Here is a 20,048-nt window from a genome sequence, read left to right on the forward strand (position 1 = left end):
CTCATCGGATATATTCAGTGGAAAATACGGTGGGGAGATTTATATACATAGAGAACATGAAACAATGGGTGTTACCATACACACTGTAATGAGAGTGATCACTTAAGGTGAGCTTTTACCAGCAGGAGTGGGGTGTGGGAACCTTTTGTAGTGATAATCAAGGTGGGCCATTTCCAGCAGTTGACAAGAACATCTGAGGAACAGGGGGGGGGGGGGGGGAAATAAACAAGAGGAAATAGTTTTACTTTGTGTAATGACCCATCCACTCCCAGTCTCTATTCAAGCCTAAGTTAATTTTATCCAGTTTGCAAATTAAATAAATTTGTTAGTCTCTAAGGTGCCACAAGTACTCCTTTTCTTTTTAGTTTGTACAGTGTGGCTTACAAAAACAAACCAATCTAACAACTTCTTTGAAAATTTAAAATCAAGTGGAACTTAGTCTTCAATATGATCCTCTACCCACATTCATTCCCTGATTTCACTCTTGTCTCTGACATATCGATGTTGCCAACATGCATCCTGTCTGTGAAAGCAATGCATTCCTTACATGGGAAAGGCTTTTTATATAACAAGCCCTGATATTAATTCATTTGGTTCAGTACTTTGATTCCAGCTTCCAGCAATGCCAGATTAGTTCCTTTTTTTCTTTTCGAATTTGAGTCAATCCTAATTTTACATGAACACAATGGTTTGATGAATAATCTAACAAGTCTGTGTAATGCATGTATGCCGCAACAGATCTCTTGACAGCCAGTTTACTGAGGATTTGCTTATTTCATCAAGTTCTGTCAAAAATTGGGATAAATAAATATAACATAGTTTACTACATGATTGAGAATGTTTCATTACTTAACGGATTATGTCTGGAGCAAAATGTTTTTGTCACTAGTAGGACACTTGCTGTGCAGTCCTAAATCAATATGGAATGATAAAAGCATATTTGGGTATACATTTATTTTCAATCAATACAAGAAAAAAATCACTCCTTTTTCTTCTGATAAATCCTAGAATTTCTTGATAATGCATCGTACTTCATTTCTGAAGTTCCCTTGACAGTTGAATTGGACCCATTTCACTTCCATTGATTATACCAATGATTAATTTTACCCTCTGTGTTTGGTACCGGGCTATAGCTTAAGAGTCAGTAATTCCAATCTCTATTTACAGTTATATAGATGGACAGCATACTTGACATCTTCTGCTTAGTATCCTATTTTTTGGCAAGTAGTCCAGTGCCTGAACAAGTTGCCATTTTTGATGGCTATAATTATCCCTTTTGAATGACAGTTGCTTATGTAAATTCTCTCCTATCACCTATGCTATACTATCCCATTAGTTTTATAAGGCAGCATTCATCATCGTGTCTTATAATGGATTTTTTTTAAAAGGAATCCAAATGGCAAGTGAAACCACTATTCTTCTGCAGTGATGGTTCATTAATTAAAAGCATTTATGAGGACGTGAGCCTTAAGGTGTGACTGAAGATAATCAAATCTGGCTTCTGGCAGATCTTCAGAGAGTACTAGTTGCATAGATGAAGGCCCTCAAATGAGTGCCAGGCTGCCAGTCCTACCAACATAATTTTAAACAACCCACTTCCAGGGTACACTCGGTGATGTGAAAAAATTATATCTTAACCAAATAAATGCCTGAGAAATACACTGCAGTGAACCATTCCCTGATGGCAGGGGATGGATTAGATGATCAAATAGTTCTTAACTTTCTCTAGTTTGTTTCTGCATGGATGATGGCTCCTGATTGGCAATCATGGCATAGTAATTAACCGATCTGATTGGTGTATCATTGTGTGGCAAGTGTAGATCGCTACTGAAGAGCCTATTTTAAACACTGCAAGCTATATTAGCATCTTTGATTAATGCACACAATCTAGTTGCCCCCAATACTCTCTGAAGAGTGGTGTTAATGGAACTCTGTCATATTCCACCAGCCCAACAGGAGTTGCATGTCACACCACTCATCCAGCTAAGACCCCACTGGATAGTGGCGTATCATTGGTGCTGGCTGGCTAGTAGAGGTAGTGTGTTTTTATAATTACTCAAAATGTAAACAACACATTTCTGTGCCAAATTAGGTCAGCGTAGATGACCGAGAGTATGAAAGAGCCACAACAAAAGGTTCTTTAGGAATTTAAAAGGAGTCCCATTTTACAGACGAATTGCCACTTTTTGCAACTTAAATATGTGCCTCTTTTCCCCAGAATTTGGCACAAATGCACCTGAAGCTGGCATTGAAATGCAACATTTAAAATTGGCGCGTTCTTGCTTTTTGGTATATGAAAAAAGATATTTAATCAGATTTCATGGAAAAGCTATGTTTGGAGATGGAAAGTTACCCCAAATGGCAAAAAGTTAATGTAAAAAATGTTCACTATTTTTTGCAAAGCATGAATTATGAATAATAATGTTGGCTCACTACAACCTATTGTATTTCTAAAGTTTGTGACTGCTAGAAGCAAATATTTCCAATGACCAATGATGGCACACTAGATTGGGAGGGCTCTGAGTTATTACAGAGAATTCTTTCTCTGGTGTCGTCTGGCTGCTGGGTCTTGCCCGCATGCTCAGGGTCTAACTGATAGCCGTATTTGGGGTTGGGAAGAAGTTTTCCCTGGGTCAGATGGGCAGAGACTCTGGGTTTTTTTCACCTTCCTCAGCAGCATGGGGTACGAATCATTTGCAGGTTTAAAGTAGTGTAAATGGTGGATTCTCTGTAACTTGAAGTCTTTAAACAATGATTTGAGGACTTCAGTAACTCATCCAGAGGTTGGGGTCTATTACAGGAATGGATGGGTGAGGTTCTGTGTCCTGCAATGCGAGGAGGTCAGACTAGATTATTATTATGGTCTCTTCTGACCTTAAAGTCTGAGTTATGCTGCACTATTGCTAACCTGTAATGACCGATGTTGCAGGCTAGAATGCTGAGCCATCCTTTACAAGCTTTGTCCAGTTCTCCTCAGCTTTTTTTATCCTGTCCTACTCTTTGCTGCTGATTTTGTACAATCCTGGGCAAAATGACTTCTCCAGAGCTGATGTAACTAACACTTTAAGGAGCAGCTGGCAGGAGGCGTAGATAGTTGGCATGCCACTCCTTTTTCACAGCCACTGAGCACATTGTTTCCAAAATGGATTCATCCTGTGCTGGCCTCAGGCCTGGGATTCTACAGCTCCCTCAGAACCAGGATATCACAGACGAGATGTACCCAGGACATAGGGGAACACTTCCTATTTACCACACGGAAGGGTTTGAAATAAGAAAGAAAAGACAAATGTCCATATTGTAAGACCTTTTAAAAAAAAAAAACTTCCCAAGTGTATAGTTGTGTGTAGTTAAGAGATACATTCCGAAAATGCATCAGATCTTAAAACAAATCAAGCTAAATACACAGGGAAAGAGTAATTAAAAGTAAACAAGTAGATCATTGGAGTTTTACATGATACCCAGTGCAGTCTATGTAGTATGCCATATACAGTTCCCTGAGTTTCATTAGCTTACTTTTTAATTGCTTCTTTAAGAAGTCTCTCTGATAATGTATATTTCTGGTGTACCTGTTGATAAGTATTTCCAGAATTACAAAAGTCTCACATAAAACCATATTAAGGAAGCTCAGTAATTCATGGATTCAGTTAAATGAAGAAACAAAGATTAAAAAGTGGGAGTGGGTCCAAGTTTTATAAGCTTCAGTACTGGGTGAATGCCAAACCAAAACAGGCTGTCTTTCTTGATTATTAAAGTGGCTGATTCATATTAGTTGGAGGAAACTGAAATATTGGCAGACATCATGTTTCCTGTAAGATGTGATCAACTTTGAAATCTAGAAATTCCTTCTTTTCCAAGAAAAAAAACTTTGATTAAATCCATATTTCTTTGAGCCTCCACCCTCTCTCATTTTCTGTGCATTGCCTGCAGTTGTTTTGGAATTGCAATACTAGGTAGTGAGGGAGAGCGCAGATGAAAAATGATGGTCCAAGTTGATGGCACCTGTGACATTTATTGAGTTTATCAGTTTGTTGGCAGAAAGATGAGGCCAGGAAATTAGTGGCGGAAGTTCAGATAGTAAGGGATCCTAAGGACTCGTCATCTCTTTGAACATGTATTCTATTTCCTAATCACCATTGAATTCTATTAGTGCTCACGTTTAGTTTAGCAATGATATATCTTGTTTTAGCAATAACTTTCACCCCTTGCCTGCTAAACTAGTTCTTCCCAGGACAATGATTTATTGTGGAGGTAGATGTTACATGAGCTTCAGAAGTCCTATTCATATTATGCTCTGAGCATTACTCTGAGATTCAAGTTTTCTTCTTGAGCTGTGTGGGATCAGTGGTACCTCTTTAAAACAGCTCAGGCTGTTAAAATTAATGTTGGCAAGAAGGCAATAGGAATTTCCAAATGTCAGTTTTAGGGCGACTGGAGACCAAACAGAACTGCAAATTGTTGGATTAGACTATAACCATCTTCCTCACTGTGACCTGTCATTCATTGCTCATACTCACATTTCATTATAAGGCAGAACTGAAATTACATTATGGTTCTTGTCATGTATTCATGGCCCTGTGTATTCTTTTGGTGAGGATGAGAAGCCTTATCTGTCATTAACTCAACTGGCCACTAGATGTCCGTATTGCTTTTCTGAACTACAGATGAAAGCAAATTTCTCTTGTAATTACAATAAGAAGACTCTTAAAGACAGAAGTTTTGAAATTCATAGTTTGAGGCTAGCAGGCACCATTTCCACAAGGCTCACTGTTGAGAGATATGAGATGCTTTCACCTTCTTCTGGAATGAAGTACGCTATTGTCTCAGCTGTTCCAAACCCGAAAGCAAAAATCACACCTTAGCCTCCTGAATTTATTTATTAAAGACATTATATGGTGTCCCTTCCAGTGGCATCTGGCCATTCATTCACACAAAAATGTATATGAAGTCACAAATATTGGAAGACCCAATATATTTACATACAATGAACCCATTCCTGTTACTATCAAAAATCAATGGCAAAACTCCTACTAACTTCAGTAGAACCAGGATCCAGCTCAGAGATACTTTAAATGGTTGCCCAAGTTAAAGACTGAGGACTTGTCTTCATGGTACAGTAATGCAGACCAGTGAGTTGTGAATTCTATAGCACACAAATGTGTTGTGCACTAACTGGCCTGTGTAGACCCTTCTGGTACAAACTGAAAGTTCCCTAGTGCATGTTTACACAAAAGTTCAGTTCATAAAGAATGACCTTACGTAACTGAAAATTTGGGGTAAACTTGGGAAAGCAGAATGAAACTACTCAAATTGTGACTCTGGGGGTAATAGTTCACCTCTTGTGAAAAGTGTCATAGGGTCCACAGCAATCTCCCAGGCATTCACAACAATGTGGGGATGTGATTCTGTGAGACTTGACAGAAGAGCATCGACTATTGAACCAACCTTTCCTGCAACACTTTGCTTTTGGTGGTCTCCCATCCAACCACTGAGCTGGCACAACATTGGGAATTGGATATTATTACAATCCAAGTTAGCCTGGCCTGCAGATTGTAATAGCTCAGTCTCTTGCCAGCATTTGTGCTCTCAGCAGCAGTAAAAATGGCTATTTCTCACCTCCTTTACTGACCCTGGCACAGGGGAAGCAATTTGTTCTCAATATGTCTGCATGGTGGCTGCCCCCTTCTCCGACAAAAAAAAGAAAGTCTCAGAGCCTGTGTCAGCTGACTCAGGCTTGTGCTATGGGGCTAAACTCTGCAGTGTAAATGCTCTTGCTCAGATTAGAGCCTGAGATCTGAAACCTGGCAAGGGGGACACTGAAGCCAGTGAGGGATGCCAAAACTATCAACCTGTAATGTAGGTAGGTTGTAGTGAGTCTGTTTCTGCACTACCTTGAATTTAGGCTAGTGCCCTGTTTCCTGTCATCTGTCTGTAAAGAGCTAGAATATATGTTTTATAGATCACTTTCCTGGGGTCTCTTGGCTGGTGCTCTTCAAACATTCCTCATAAGTGGCACCCAACAGATTTATTTTTATTCTATTCCCTTTTGAAGTGCTTCTCCCAGTGCTTTGGGTATAACGTTTGGCCAGTTGGGGATGAAATATTAAAAAGACTGAAACACTGAAGTGTCAGAAACCACCTCTTTTAACAGTGAGGTGAGTTCCACCTTGACAGAACACCACGTTGTGTAGCAGATCAACCTCTTGTGCAGTAATCAACTCAGAGCCTTCCTGAGAAGCTAGTTCTGACACTTTCATTAGGAGCAAAGCAGTGTGAGCCTCACTGCTCATACTGTGAGTCCTCTGTGGGTAAATACATGACTTCAGTCACTAGGGGTGTACATTTGGTATCTTTCACAATCGCTAATTTCACTTAAACGTAATAAGACATGGTCAAATCTAGCCAAGACGTATTGATCCATTGTTAGTGCCTCCCTTCGGCAAAGTAGGATGTGAGTGTCTAAATGTTCATTTTTGGTGGGATTTTCCAAAGTGTCTGAGTGACGTAGGAGCGCAAGGATTATTTATTTTCAATGAGACCTGTGCTCCGTTGTTACTCAGACACTTTGGAAAATCCTATTCTTGGCCTTTACTCAGAAAATCTCATGATTTTGACAGAGCGGCTTACTGTTTCCAGGTCTTTACCCTGAACTTCTTTGGCAAGGTTGATGAGATGGCTGTGGTGATGAATGTCTGGCAATATCTGGAATCATCAAATCCTCTCATTCCATATCAGTCTTAGGTTCAGGTCTCCATATGCTTTAAAAATTGTGCTGGTCTTATTGTCTGACCTCCTTGAGATGGACAAAGATCTGTTCCAAGTTAACAGTTACAGAAGAATCAACCTGAAGTTTAATAAATTGTCTGTGGATTCTGGCATTGATAAATGGAGTCACCCTTTTTCCTTTGAGGGACCCCAGAGTGGAGTTGGGTGACTGCTCATCTGCCCTGAGAACTTTCTCTGTGTGGTTGCATCGGGTCATACTTTTGTCACTCCTGCTCAACACATATGTGAAGCTGCTGGAGGATATGTGGAGCTGGTGGTTTAGGTTGTAGTCTCATCAGGATGCTGATAACATATAGCTTAAATGTCTTTTGTTGACTACTGATGTTGCAGAATGTCTGCTTTCATTTCCAATTATTTGGCCTAAATAAGAACCTGGATAATAGCAGGGTATCTGGTTTCAGTCCTAATAATCTTAGAGATTATGTAGATGGAGGAAGCATCAATAAAGTTTGATGGAATGGGAATGATGCCCGCCCCTGTTATAAAGGAGGTATACCCAACTTTCCTAAAGGAGTTTCACAATATACAGATATGTTTGAAGCCCCAGGTGATGCTTATCAATCTGTAATTGATGTGGCAATTAAGAACATCTCTCTCTCTCTCTCTCGTGGAACCTGCTAAAATAACTTGAGGCATTGTGATTTCCAGGATGGCTTATTGTAATGTATAGTACCTAGTGACCCTTTGGATCACTGGTGGAGAAAGCAGCAACTGATTGCTTGAGGAAGCAAGGCTATAAGGAGTACACTGCATTGATGTTCTACTTACTTTGCTGGCTTCCTCATTCCAGAATCTGATATTGATCTTTGAAGTCCTAGTGCAAAGATGCTGTCCCATCGGTTTACTCGTGCTTTTGCTTGAAGCATCTGGGGGGAGAGGGTGTATTTATACTCATCTGTTATATGAGGAGTGCATGGGTTTTTTTACTCAACATTAATTATATAAATTTTATATTGCTCAAATTTATACAAGTGCCCAGATGAGTTGGTATATGTTTAAAATGAAACATAAACAATATATAGCATCAGACAGATAGGATGAGCTAAAGGGACTACAATCAGATACACTATGCCCTGGTCTACACTAGGACTTTAGGTCAAATTTAGCAACGTTAAATCGATTTAAACCTGCACCCGTCCACACAGTGAAGCCCTTTATTTCGACTTAAAGGGCTCTTAAAATCGATTTCCTTACTCCACCCCTGACAAGTGGATTAGCGCTTAAATCGACGTTCCCAGCTCGAATTTGGGGTACTGTGGACACAATTCGATGGTATTGGCCTCCGGGAGCTATCCCAGAGTGCTCCATTCTGACCGCTCTGGACAGCACTCTCAACTCAGATGCACTGGCCAGGTAGACAGGAAAAGAACCACAAACTTTTGAATCTCATTTCCTGTTTGGCCAGCGTGGCAAGCTGCAGGTGACCATGCAGAGCTCATCAGCACAGGTGACCATGATGGAGTCCCAGAATCGCAAAAGAGCTCCAGCATGGACCGAACGGGAGGTACGGGATCTGATCGCTGTTTGGGGAGAGGAATCCGTGCTATCAGAACTCCGTTCCAGTTTTCGAAATGCCAAAACCTTTGTGAAAATCTCCCAGGGCATGAAGGACAGAGGCCATAACAGGGACCCGAAGCAGTGCCGCGTGAAACTAAAGGAGCTGAGGCAAGCCTACCAGAAAACCAGAGAGGCGAACAGCCGCTCTGGGTCAGAGCCCCAAACATGCCGCTTCTATGATGAGCTGCATGCCATTTTAGGGGGTTCAGCCACCACTACCCCAGCCGTGTTGTTTGACTTCTTCAATGGAGATGGAGGCAATACGGAAGCAGGTTTTGGGGACGAAGAAGATGATGATGAGGAGGAGGTTGTAGATAGCTCACAGCAAGCAAGCGGAGAAACCGGTTTTCCCGACAGCCAGAAACTGTTTCTCACCCTAGACCTGGAGCCAGTACCCCCCGAACCCACCCAAGGCTGCCTCCTGGACCCAGCAGGCGGAGAAGGGACCTCTGGTGAGTGTACCTTTTAAAATGCTATACATGGTTTAAAAGCAAGCATGTGAAAGGATTACTTTGCCCTGGCATTTGCGGTTCTCCTAGATGTAGTCCTAAAGCCTTTGCAAAAGGTTTCTGGGGAGGGCAGCCTTATTTCGTCCTTCATGGTAGGACACTTTATCACTCCAGGCCAGTAACACATACTCGGGAATCACTGTAGAACAAAGCATTGCAGTGTATGTTTGCTGGCATTCAACCAAAATCCGTTCTTTATTTCTCTGTGTTATCCTCAGGAGAGTGAGATATAATTCATGGTCACCTGGTTGAAATAGGGTGCTTTTCTTCAGGGACACTCAGTATAGCCCATTCCTGCTGGGCTGTTTGCCTGTGGCTGAACAGAAATGTTCGCCGCTGTTAGCCACAGGGAGGGGGGAAGGTTGAGGGGGTAGTCACGCGGTGGGAGGAGGCAAAATGCGACCTTGTAACGAAAGCACATGTGCTATGTATGTAATGTTAACAGCAAGGTTTACCCTGAAAGAGTGTAGCGACTGTTTTATAAAATGTGTCTTTTTAAATACCGCTGTCCCTTTTTTTTTCTCCACCAGCTGCATGTGTTTCAATGATCACAGGATCTTCTCCTTCCCAGAGGCTAGTGAAGCTTAGAAAGAAAAAAAAACGCACTCGCGATGAAATGTTCTCCGAGCTCATGCTGTCCTCCCACACTGACAGAGCACAGACGAATGCGTGGAGGCAAATAATGTCAGAGTGCAGGAAAGCACAAAATGACCGGGAGGAGAGGTGGCGGGCTGAAGAGAGTAAGTGGCGGGCTGAAGAGAGTAAGTGGCGGGCTGAAGACAGGGCTGAAGCTCAAATGTGGCGGCAGCGTGATGAGAGGAGGCAGGATTCAATGCTGAGGCTGCTGGCGGACCAAACCAGTATGCTCCAGTGTATGGTTGAGCTGCAGCAAAGGCAGCTGGAGCACAGACTGCCACTGCTGCCCCTCTGTAACCAACCGCCCTCCTCCCCAAGTTCCATAGCCTCCACACCCAGACGCCCAAGAACGCGGTGGGGGGGCCTCCGGCCAACCAGCCACTCCACCACAGAGGATTGCCCAAAAAAAAGAAGGCTGGCATTCAATAAATTTTAAAGTTGTAAACTTTTAAAGTGCTGTGTGGCATTTTCCTTCCCTCCTCCACCACCCCTCCTGGGATACCTTGGTAGTCATCTCCCTATTTGTGTGATGAATGAATAACGAATGCATGACTGTGAAGCAGCAATGACTTTATTGCCTCTGCAAGCGGTGATTAAAGGGAGGAGGGGAGGGTGGTTAGCTTACAGGGAAGTAGAGTGAACCAAGGGGCGGGGGGTTTCATCAAGGAGAAACAAACAGAACTTTCACAGCGTAGCCTGGCCAGTCATGAAACTGGTTTTCAAAGCTTCTCTGATGCGTACCACGCCCTCCTGTGCTCTTCTAACCGCCCTGGTGTCTGGCTGCGCATAACCAGCAGCTAGGCGATTTGCCTCAGCCTCCCACCCCGCCATAAACGTCTCCCCCTTACTCTCACAGATATTGTGGAGCACACAGCAAGCAGTAATAACAGTGGGAATATTGGTTTCGCTGAGGTCTAAGCGAGTCAGTAAACTGCGCCAGCGCGCCTTTAAACGTCCAAATGCACATTCTACCACCATTCTGCACTTGCTCAGCCTGTAGTTGAACAGCTCCTGACCACTGTCCAGGCTGCCTGTGTACGGCTTCATGAGCCATGGCATTAAGGGGTAGGCTGGGTCCCCAAGGATACATATAGGCATTTCAACATCCCCAACAGTTATTTTCTGGTCTGGGAATAAAGTCCCTTCCTGCAGCTTTTGAAACAGACCAGAGTTCCTGAAGATGCGAGCGTCATGCACCTTTCCCGGCCATCCCACGTTGATGTTGGTGAAACGTCCCTTGTGATCCACCGGAGCTTGCAGCACTATCGAAAAGTACCCCTTGCGGTTTATGTACTCGGCGGCTTGGTGCTCCGGTGCCAAGATAGGGATATGGGTTCCGTCTATAGCCCCACCACAGTTAGGGAATCCCATTGCAGCAAAGCCATCCACTATGACCTGCACATTTCCCAGGGTCACTACCCTTGATATCAGCAGATCTTTGATTGCGTGAGCTACTTGCATAACAGCAGCCCCCACAGTAGATTTGCCCACTCCAAATTGATTCCCAACTGACCGGTAGCTGTCTGGCGTTGCAAACTTCCACAGGGCTATCGCCACTTGCTTCTCAACTGTGAGGGCTGCTCTCATCCTGGTATTCATGCGCTTCAGGGCAGGGGAAAGCAAGTCACAAAGTTCCATGAAAGTGCCCTTACGCATGCGAAAGTTTCGCAGCCACTGGGAATCGTCCCAGACCTGCAACGCTATGCGGTCCCACCAGTCTGTGCTTGTTTCCCGAGCCCAGAATCGGCGTTCCACAGCATGAACCTGCCCCATTAGCACCATGATGCATGCATTGGCAGGGCCCATGCTTTCAGAGAAATCTGTGTCCATGTCCTGATCACTCACGGGACCGCGCTGACGTCGCCTCCTCGCCCGGTATCGCGTTGCCATGTTCTGGTGCTGCATATACTGCTGGATAATGCGTGTGGTGGTTGATGTGCTCCTAATTGCCAAAATGAGCTCAGCGGCCTCCATGCTTGCCTTGGTATGGCGTCCGCACAGAAAAAAGGCGCGGAACGATTGTCTGCCGTTGCTCTGACGGAGGGAGGGGCGACTGACGACACGGCTTACAGGGTTGGCTTCAGGGAGCTAAAATCAACAAAGGGTGTGCCTGTACATCAAGGAGTATTTCAGGCAGGACTGCACGGAGGGTTCCAATAAGAAATGGTGCACCAAAGTTATCGTTGTTATTGGAACAAGGAGGTTAGCCTGGCCTCTGATTGATACATGGCTAGATTAACCTCGCTGCGCCTTCTCTGTGACTGACTGCAGTGTGATCTAGACAGGGGAGGAGGAAAATGAGTACAAAACAAATCTGGTCTATTTCTTGTTCTGACCCACTCCATCTATCCTTTACATCTTTGGCTGGCAGCAGACGGTGCAGAAGGACTGCATGCCATCCACATCTCATGGCTGCTTGGCAGAAGATGGTACAGTACGACTGCTAGCCATCTTCATCTCTTGCCTGCCTGGCAGAAGATGGTACAGTACGACTGCTAGCAGTCCGTATCGCCTGCCCGCTCACCATAAGACGGTTCAATAGGACTGCAGGACTAAAGAGAATGACCTGGTCAAGTCACTCCAAATTTAGTCCCTGCGCCCATGTCTGCCCAGGCGCTCCCAGCCGACGTGGCCAGGAGCACCTCGGACACGACGAGGACGACTACCAATCGTATTGCACCGTCTGCTGCCAGAAGGCAATGGGTTGCTGCTACTGTGCAGCAAAGCCGTACCGCGTCTGCCAGCACCCAGGAGACATAGGGTGACGGTTACCTGAGCTGGCTCCATGCTTGCCGTGGTATGGCGTCTGCACAGGTAACTCAGGAAAAAAGGCACGAAATGATTGTCTGCCCTTGCTTTCACGGGGGGAGGGAGGGTGGGAACGGGGGCCTGACGATATGTACCCAGAACCACCCGCGACAATGTTTTAGCCCCATCAGGCATTGGGATATCAACCCAGAATTCCAATGGGCAGCGGAGACTGCGGGAACTGTGGGATAGCTACCCACAGTGCAACGCTCCGGAAGTCGACGCTTGCCTCGGTACTGTGGAAGCGCTCCGCCGAGTTAATGCACTTAATGCACTTAGAGCATTTTCTGTGGGGACACACACACTCGAATATATAAAACCGATTTCAAAAAAACCGACTTCTATAAATTCGACCTAATTTCGTAGTGTAGACATACCCTAAGGGTATGTCTACACCGGAGCTGAAGGTATAACTTCCAGCTCAAGTAGACATACCTTTGCTAGCCCTGATCAAACTAGCATGCTAAAAATAGTAGTCATGGCTGCATGAGGGGTGAGACCAGCAAGCACGCTACATATGTACCGAGGGTTTCAGACTGGATTACACTCAGGGCAGCTAACCATTGTCCATGCAGCCATGGCTACAGTGCTATTTTTAGTTCACTAGCTCAACCAGGATGTGTGTGTGTGTGTATATATATATCTGAGGTGGAAATTACACCTCCAGATCCAATGCAGACCTATCCTAAAGGTATCAGTGAAAGATCCATCAGAAATTATATATCCTGGAGGATGATTCAGAAATAAGAGAATGAGCTTCCCATGGGAGCATTGGCTACGTTACCTTCATTCTAAAATTTTAGAAAGACAGCACGTGTGCCAAGAAAAGTAATTGTTAAATTTCCTGGGTGAGATTTTTGTGCTGTACCCCTTAGGTCTTGTCTTTATTTTGTGTGTGTGTGTGCGGGGGGGGGAGGGAAGGGAGGGAAGTAAGTGTCCTTACCTTGTGTTAGCTACCACAAGGTCAAATCCTAGTGAAGGCAAGGCTGGTGGTAGCTTTCACAAGAGTTAGCATGTGACACTCCCAGGGGTACGCAAAGTCGTGAGGTGTCTTGCCACTACGTACCCTTAGCGTGAAGTAGTCTTGTCTGTCTTCTGTGCTTCAGCTCCCTGAAACCAACAGCCTCTTCCCCACAAACACTGACTTCCAGCTGTCTGGAGACTTCGCCGTCTCCATGCAGGCTGGTGGCAAGTACACCCCAACCCCCGAGTTCCTCGCAGTATCCAGCTCTTGTCAGTAAACGCTCCCAGTAATTACCAAGTACACCAAAGAGACAGTGTACGCACAGATTAACGGGAACAACTCAGGATCAGGTCTTTTATAACATAGCACTTTAATCTTTTTACAGTGAAAACAAATATCTTTATTAAAAAAGATTAAGATGTAAGAGATAGTGAGCAAGGAGAATAAGAATAGGTTACATGTAAATCAAAAGGTATAACACACTTCTTAGAGTCTAAACTTAATTTTAACAGGCTAAAATTCTTGTCTAAAGCAATTTCTCATCTAAAGCAATCTCCCAGTGTAACTAACACACATGGCCAGGGTGCAGCATTCATGAATGCAAAAAGTGCTGTTCTTTTTGCTTCCTCAGTGAAGGATAAAGATGTGTCCTTTTGTATTCCCCTTTTATATTCCCCCAAAGCCACTGTTTTTGTCCCCAGGGTCAGTAACCCTCACAGTGTTTATTCTTTGGTGCCTGTTGCCTTCACATGTCCCTGTTTTTTATTAGCATTGAGTTCAAACAGGTGATGGGGTGCGGTGATGGGGTCTGCTCGCCTCAGCACCTCCTGTTGGCCACCACAGGGATTAGCTCTGCTGGCTGCTGCCCCCTCTCCCGGTGGTGCCTCACCCGTCATCTTCTCCAACTGCAGACCCGCCTCAGTCCAAGTACCACAGCATCCTCTTCATGACTTGGGCCTCCGGCCGGGTCACCATCTTTATTTCCCCCTTCCAGGAGTGGGTACCTTGTCAAAGGCTTTCTGAAAGTCCAAGTACATTGTATCAGCTGGATCACCCTTGTCCCCATGTTTGTTGACTTCCTCGAAGAATTCTAATAGATTGGGGAGGCATGATTTCCCTTTACAAAAGGTATGTTGATTCTTCCCCAACATATTGTGTTCATCTACGAGTCTCATAATTCTGTTCTTTACTATAGTTTCAACCTACAGTTAGGTTTAGAGGCCTGTAATTTTCAGAATCACCCTAGAGCTTTTTGAAAAATTGTCATGACATTAGCTATCCTCCAGTCATCTGGTACAGAAGCTGATTTAAGCAATAGGTTACAGCAATAGTTTAATCTGGTCCTGGTGGCTTATTACTGTTTAATTTGTCAATTTGTTCCAAAACCACCTCTATTGATACCTCTATCTGGGACAATTTCTCAGATTTGTCACCTAAAAAGAATGGTTCAGGTATGGGAAGCTCCCTCACATCCTCTTCAGTGAAGACTGATGCAAAGAATATATTGAGCTTCTCCACAACAGCCTGGTCTTCTTTGAGTGATCCTTTAGCACCTTGATTGTTCAGTGACCCCACTGATTATTTGGCAGGTTTCCTACTTCTGATGCACTAAAATAAAAATGTGAGGTTAGTTTTTCGTTTCTTTCACTAGTTGCTCTTCAAATCCTTTTTCATCTGCATATTTATATTTTTACACTTGACTTGCCAGAGTTTATGCTCCTTTCTATTTTCCACACTAGGATTTGACTTCCAATTTTTAAAGGATGCCCTTTTGTGACTCTCAGGATATATTTTCAGTATATACACATAACTTTTTAGGTATCATCTCTACATACATCTCACAATGATATTAATGACCAGTGTGTCACTGGATTTCATTTGATCTGTGTGACAACATTCTTTATAGATAAATACGGTGACAGCAATGTGTAGTGAGTTTGTCAGGCCTGTTAGGAGTTGGGAAATCCTCCTTCATCTGGAACCAGGGCTTTTAGTTCTCCTTTGTGCTGCTCCAGCCCAGTTTACTCGGCTTACCCAGGCTGGAGCAGGAATAAGGATCTGACCCAACTCCTACAGAATAGGAAAAGTTATGACATATACTATTTCCATTATTGCATAGGAGAGTAATATACCTGTCCTCTGTGTTTGGTTTTGAAGTTGATTTTTATATAGAGAATTTGGAGAAAAGGTCCCTTAAACATTTTTAATAGCTGAGACCTAGATGAATAATACTGCAAGCATGTAGGTTACTGTCCAGGAGAGGGGTGTCAAATGGCAATGCTATAGGGTGAAACTGAGCAGATGTATGTTGTTGTCTTATAATGATAGTAAGTCTTGGTCCCATTATTCAGCATTTAGAAATTTATCAAAAGGGGGGCAATGTATGGTTGCACATCCTTTGAATGGATTAAGGTATAGCTCTGATCATAACTTGTATGGTATGTTATGAAAATATATTATCATAGATTTGTTACAAAGGCAGATATGTCTGACCACCATCCCCAATGCACATGTCAGCTTTGCTATGTTATGTTTTGGAGGATTCATACTGATTAAGGTGGTGTGACAGTCCTCCCCACAGGTTGTGCTGTGGTAATAGAGTGCATCTCCAATCACAGGGCCAGATTGTTGTTTGTTTGCATTATGGTACTGCCCAAAGGCTTCAGGCAGGGTTAAGGCCCCATTGTATTAACTCCTCTCCAAACACGAAGCACAGTTGCCAACTTTCATGCGGTAAAAAAGCACTCCGTCTTTCAAAATAAGCCAAAAATCAAGCTAATCCCATTTCAAAACAAGGCCAAAACAAGCCAATCTGAAAGAACCTCAACATTCTATGTGAATAGATCCCCCTGGGGTGCAGTCTGGGACTGTGGTGGGCCCGCTGTGCACCCCTGACTCGCCCCCGCTTGCTGGGAGCCAATCATAAAAAAAGAAGCAACAAGATACAAGCCAAACAAGAAACAAGCTACATGCCAAAAACTAACCAAAAAGCAACTCACAAGCCAATTAAGCCAAAAACAAGCCCAATTTCTGTTGGTTTTTTTTTTTACGGGTGTCATAAATGTAAAGGGAAGGGTAAACCCTTTTAAAATCCCTCCTGGCCAGAGGAAAAATCCTCTCACCTGTAAAGGGTTAAGAAGCTAAAGGTAACCTCGCTGGCACCTGACCAAAATGACCAATGAGGAGACAAGATACTTTCAAAAGCTGGGAGGAGGGAGAGAAACAAAGGGTCTGTGTCTGTTGGTATGCTGCTTTGCCGGGGATAGACCAGGAATGGAGTCTTAGAACTTTTAGTAAGTAATCTAGCTAGGTATGCGTTAGATTATGATTTCTTTAAATGGCTGAGAAAATAATTGTGCTGAATACAATGACTATTTCTGTCTGTGTGTCTTTTTTGTAACTTAAGGTTTTGCCTAGAGGGATTCTCTATGTTTTGAATCTAATTACCCTGTAAGGTACCTACCATCCTGATTTTACAGGGGTGATTCCTTACTCCTATTTACTTCTCTTTCTATTAAAAGTCTTCTTGTAAGAAAACTGAATGCTTTTTCATTGCTCTCAGATCCAAGGGTTTGGGTCTGTGGTCACCTATGCAAATTGATGAGGACTTTTACCAAACCTTTCCCAGGAAGTGGGGTGCAAGGGTTGGGAGGATTTTGGGGGGAAAGATGTGTCCAAACTACGTTTCCCAGTAAACCCAGTCAGAGTTTGGTGGTGGCAGTGGTTATTCCAAGAACAAAAGATAAAATTAATTTGTACCTTGGGGAAGTTTTAACCTAAGCTGGTAAAAGTAAGCTTAGGAGGTTCTCATGCAGGTCCCCACATCTGTACCCTAGAGTTCAGAGTAGGGGAGGAACCTTGACAACGGGTTTGGCATATCTATCAGGAAGGTATGGTACATGCTCCAAAGATCTTACAATTTTAATTGAATGAATCAAGACCCAGTGAAGGAGTCTGAGGAATAACAGAAGAGGAAGGTAAGAGAAGGATAACCTCTGATGTTTGCCCTTGCCCCATGTAGGTAGAAGTACCAGATGAATTGTATTTGAGTAACTTCTCTATGTAGACTTGTCCCTGCCTCTTTCCAGATATAAACCATCTGGCACAATTCAGTCTTCCCTTCTGCATGAGATGTGCTGTGGGTGAGAAGAGTGTGCTGGTCACCTCAAGCATGCACTGTTTTAATCTCGCTGTTTTTACACAGCAAAGACATACAATTTCTACAGTTGCTGGGGATCTGCACAGATAAGAATGGGGAAACAGAGATTTTACTTGTATTGAAGTTGTTGAGGGCTTAACAGTCAGAATTGCTGTACAGGTTTCAGAGTAACAGCCGTGTTAGTCTGTATTCGCAAAAAGAAAAGGAGTTAGTCTCTAAGGTGCCACAAGTACGCCTTTTCTAATTGCTGTACATTATCTCTTCACTAGAGGTTTGTAATGTATGTACTTGGTGCTTCAAAAGGGCTGATTTTCCAAAGCTGAGGAAAACTGAGCAAAATTGACTGGGCAGAAACATTTAGAGAAAAGATGTGAAATAAAATATAGAGCTCTTGAAGAAGAATTTATTAGATGGCTAGAAAGCTATGATTTCACAATGAAGAAAGAGAGACAACTTTGTTTAAAAGGCCTTCCTGGTTCAGTAGTGAAATGAAGGTAGCAATTAGAAATAAAAAGCAATATATAACAAACAGAGAAAGAGGAAATAGATAACATCTGATTCATACGGACTGCTATAAAGTGCAGAGAACTGATATGGGAAGCTACGGACATGAGATAAAAATCCATGTCTGGAAGGCTAAGGGCAATAAGGAGACATTTAAGCACATTAGGAAAAAAAGAAATGCTAGCAATGATTATAGGCTCATTACTAGATGGAGATGGTAAAATAGTTAATGATGGTGCAGAAAAGGCAGAAGCAGTCAGTAAATTACTATGTTCTGTATTTGGTAAGAGTAATCTGAGAATGATGAAGTATTTTCCAATCCATTAGTAGTTAAGGAAGATGTTAGAGAACCTCTACTAGTGATAAACACTTTTGAATCAACAGGCCCAGATAACTTGTACCCTAAAGTCCAAAAAGAGTTGGCTGAGGAGATCTCTGGCCTGCTGATGTTCATCTTTAATAGATCTTGGATTAAGGGGAACATTTTCAAAGACTGGAAGAGTGCCTGTGTTCAAAAAGGGCAAGCAAGATGACACAATTAACTATAGGGTGGTTAGCCTGATATCAATCCAGGCAAAATAGTGGAAAAGCTGATGTGGGAGTCAATTGATTAAGAATTAAGAAACATAGATATAATTTATGCCAGTCAACATGGATTTGCAGAAAATTGGTCTTGCGAAATAAACCCGCTCTCACTCTTTGATGAGACTGCAAGTTTGATTGATAAAGATAACTTCATAGATTTAAAATACTTAAGACTTTTGTAATGCATTTTGGTTAAAACTGCACAACACTCTGATAAAGAAATTAGTACTATGATATCAATAGAGCATATGTTAAATGGGTTAAGAATTGGCTTACTGACAGATGTCAAAAAATAGTTCTCAGTGGGGAATAATCCCCGAATGGGGTGCACCACAGAGATTGGTACTAGGCCTGATGGTATTCAACATATTCACTAATGATCTGGAAGCAAATATAAAATCACTGCTTATAAAATATATGGATGATGCAAAGATTGGTAGATTGGTAAGTGATGATGATGACAGGACAGTTATGCAGAGTTACCTGGATTGCTTGGGAACCTTGGCCCAATCAAACAAAATGCAAAACACAGATAAATGCAAAGGGAGTAAGTTGAGAATAAGGGAGAGGATATTGGAAAGAGAGAATATAGGAGATGGGGTAAGCTATAGAGGTCTGTTTGGGCCTAATTTTAAAGCTCTATCCAGACGCAAGAATGACCCAGGAACAGCTGACTTTGAACCCTACCTGAGAGTGTCAAGTCCTTTTCAGACACAACGCTCCTTCTGGAACCTGTATCAGCGCCACTTCCGCCTTATCCTTGGGACTTGGCCTGGTGGGGGCTTTCTGCTCCTCATGCCTCTGGTTGTCTCCTGCCTGTGGGGTAGGGGTGACAGTGGCTTCATGACCCACTCCTGCCGGCCATCATCACCTCACTGTGACGTATCAGGACACTCACTACGCAGCACACACAGTGCAACAAGATAGCAGGGTGAGCAGGAGCAGGGCACAAAACCACTGTAGGAGGTGATGAGAGCCTACCCTATTGCAGTCCAAGGCTTGACCTGATCCAACCTCAACCCATCAGGTTCAGGTCAGGTTTGAAGGCCGTAGTAAGGTATGATATTAAGTTGCTATAAAATGTTTGTTAACATGATCTGATATTCAAATTGATCTGTATAACAGAAAGGTGGTAGCATTCCTCTAGTGTATTCTTTTTTATTGATGTAAATGGAGATAAAATGGGTGAGTCACATTTTTTGCATATTTCCTTATAAGCAAATATAAAATATGATTAATGATCACATCAGTATCAATACAGATGGAGCATATAGTTCCTCTTGGTAACAGTTTTAATTAAATCGCAATGAAGTTTCAGCTAAGGATACAAAATATAGATGCATGAGCAAATGTTAAATGTAGAATCAAACTAACAGTTTGTTTCCTGGCCTAAACAATGTCTAATAACAAAGCTGTATGAGCTTATTTTAATTATGTTCAACTGGACGGTTTTCATCTACACTCCTCCTGTGCAGTAAGAGGACACATCATAACCACAGAGTATTTTATTGTTCACCTACCTTCAACCAAATCATGATAAATT

The 20,048-nt window shown here is 43.0% G+C and overlaps 2 protein-coding genes across 3 annotated transcripts in view; both read left to right on the forward strand.

The window, feature by feature from the left end:
- GRIN2A (glutamate ionotropic receptor NMDA type subunit 2A) overlaps window positions 1–20,048 on the forward strand; it is a 296,277-nt gene that overhangs the window by 170,043 nt on the left and 106,186 nt on the right. The gene's annotated exons all lie outside the window — the stretch shown is intronic.
- Window positions 7,995–18,453, forward strand: LOC140917979 (uncharacterized). The gene is made up of 3 exons (XM_073361509.1): window positions 7,995–8,792; window positions 9,380–9,778; window positions 18,305–18,453. The coding sequence occupies exons 1-3, from the start codon at window positions 8,210–8,212 to the stop codon at window positions 18,451–18,453; spliced, it is 1,131 nt and encodes a 376-aa protein (XP_073217610.1). The 5' UTR covers window positions 7,995–8,209.

The sequence above is a fragment of the Lepidochelys kempii genome, chromosome 10 (genome assembly GCF_965140265.1).
Source record: "Lepidochelys kempii isolate rLepKem1 chromosome 10, rLepKem1.hap2, whole genome shotgun sequence".
Lineage (NCBI taxonomy): Eukaryota > Metazoa > Chordata > Testudines > Cheloniidae > Lepidochelys > Lepidochelys kempii.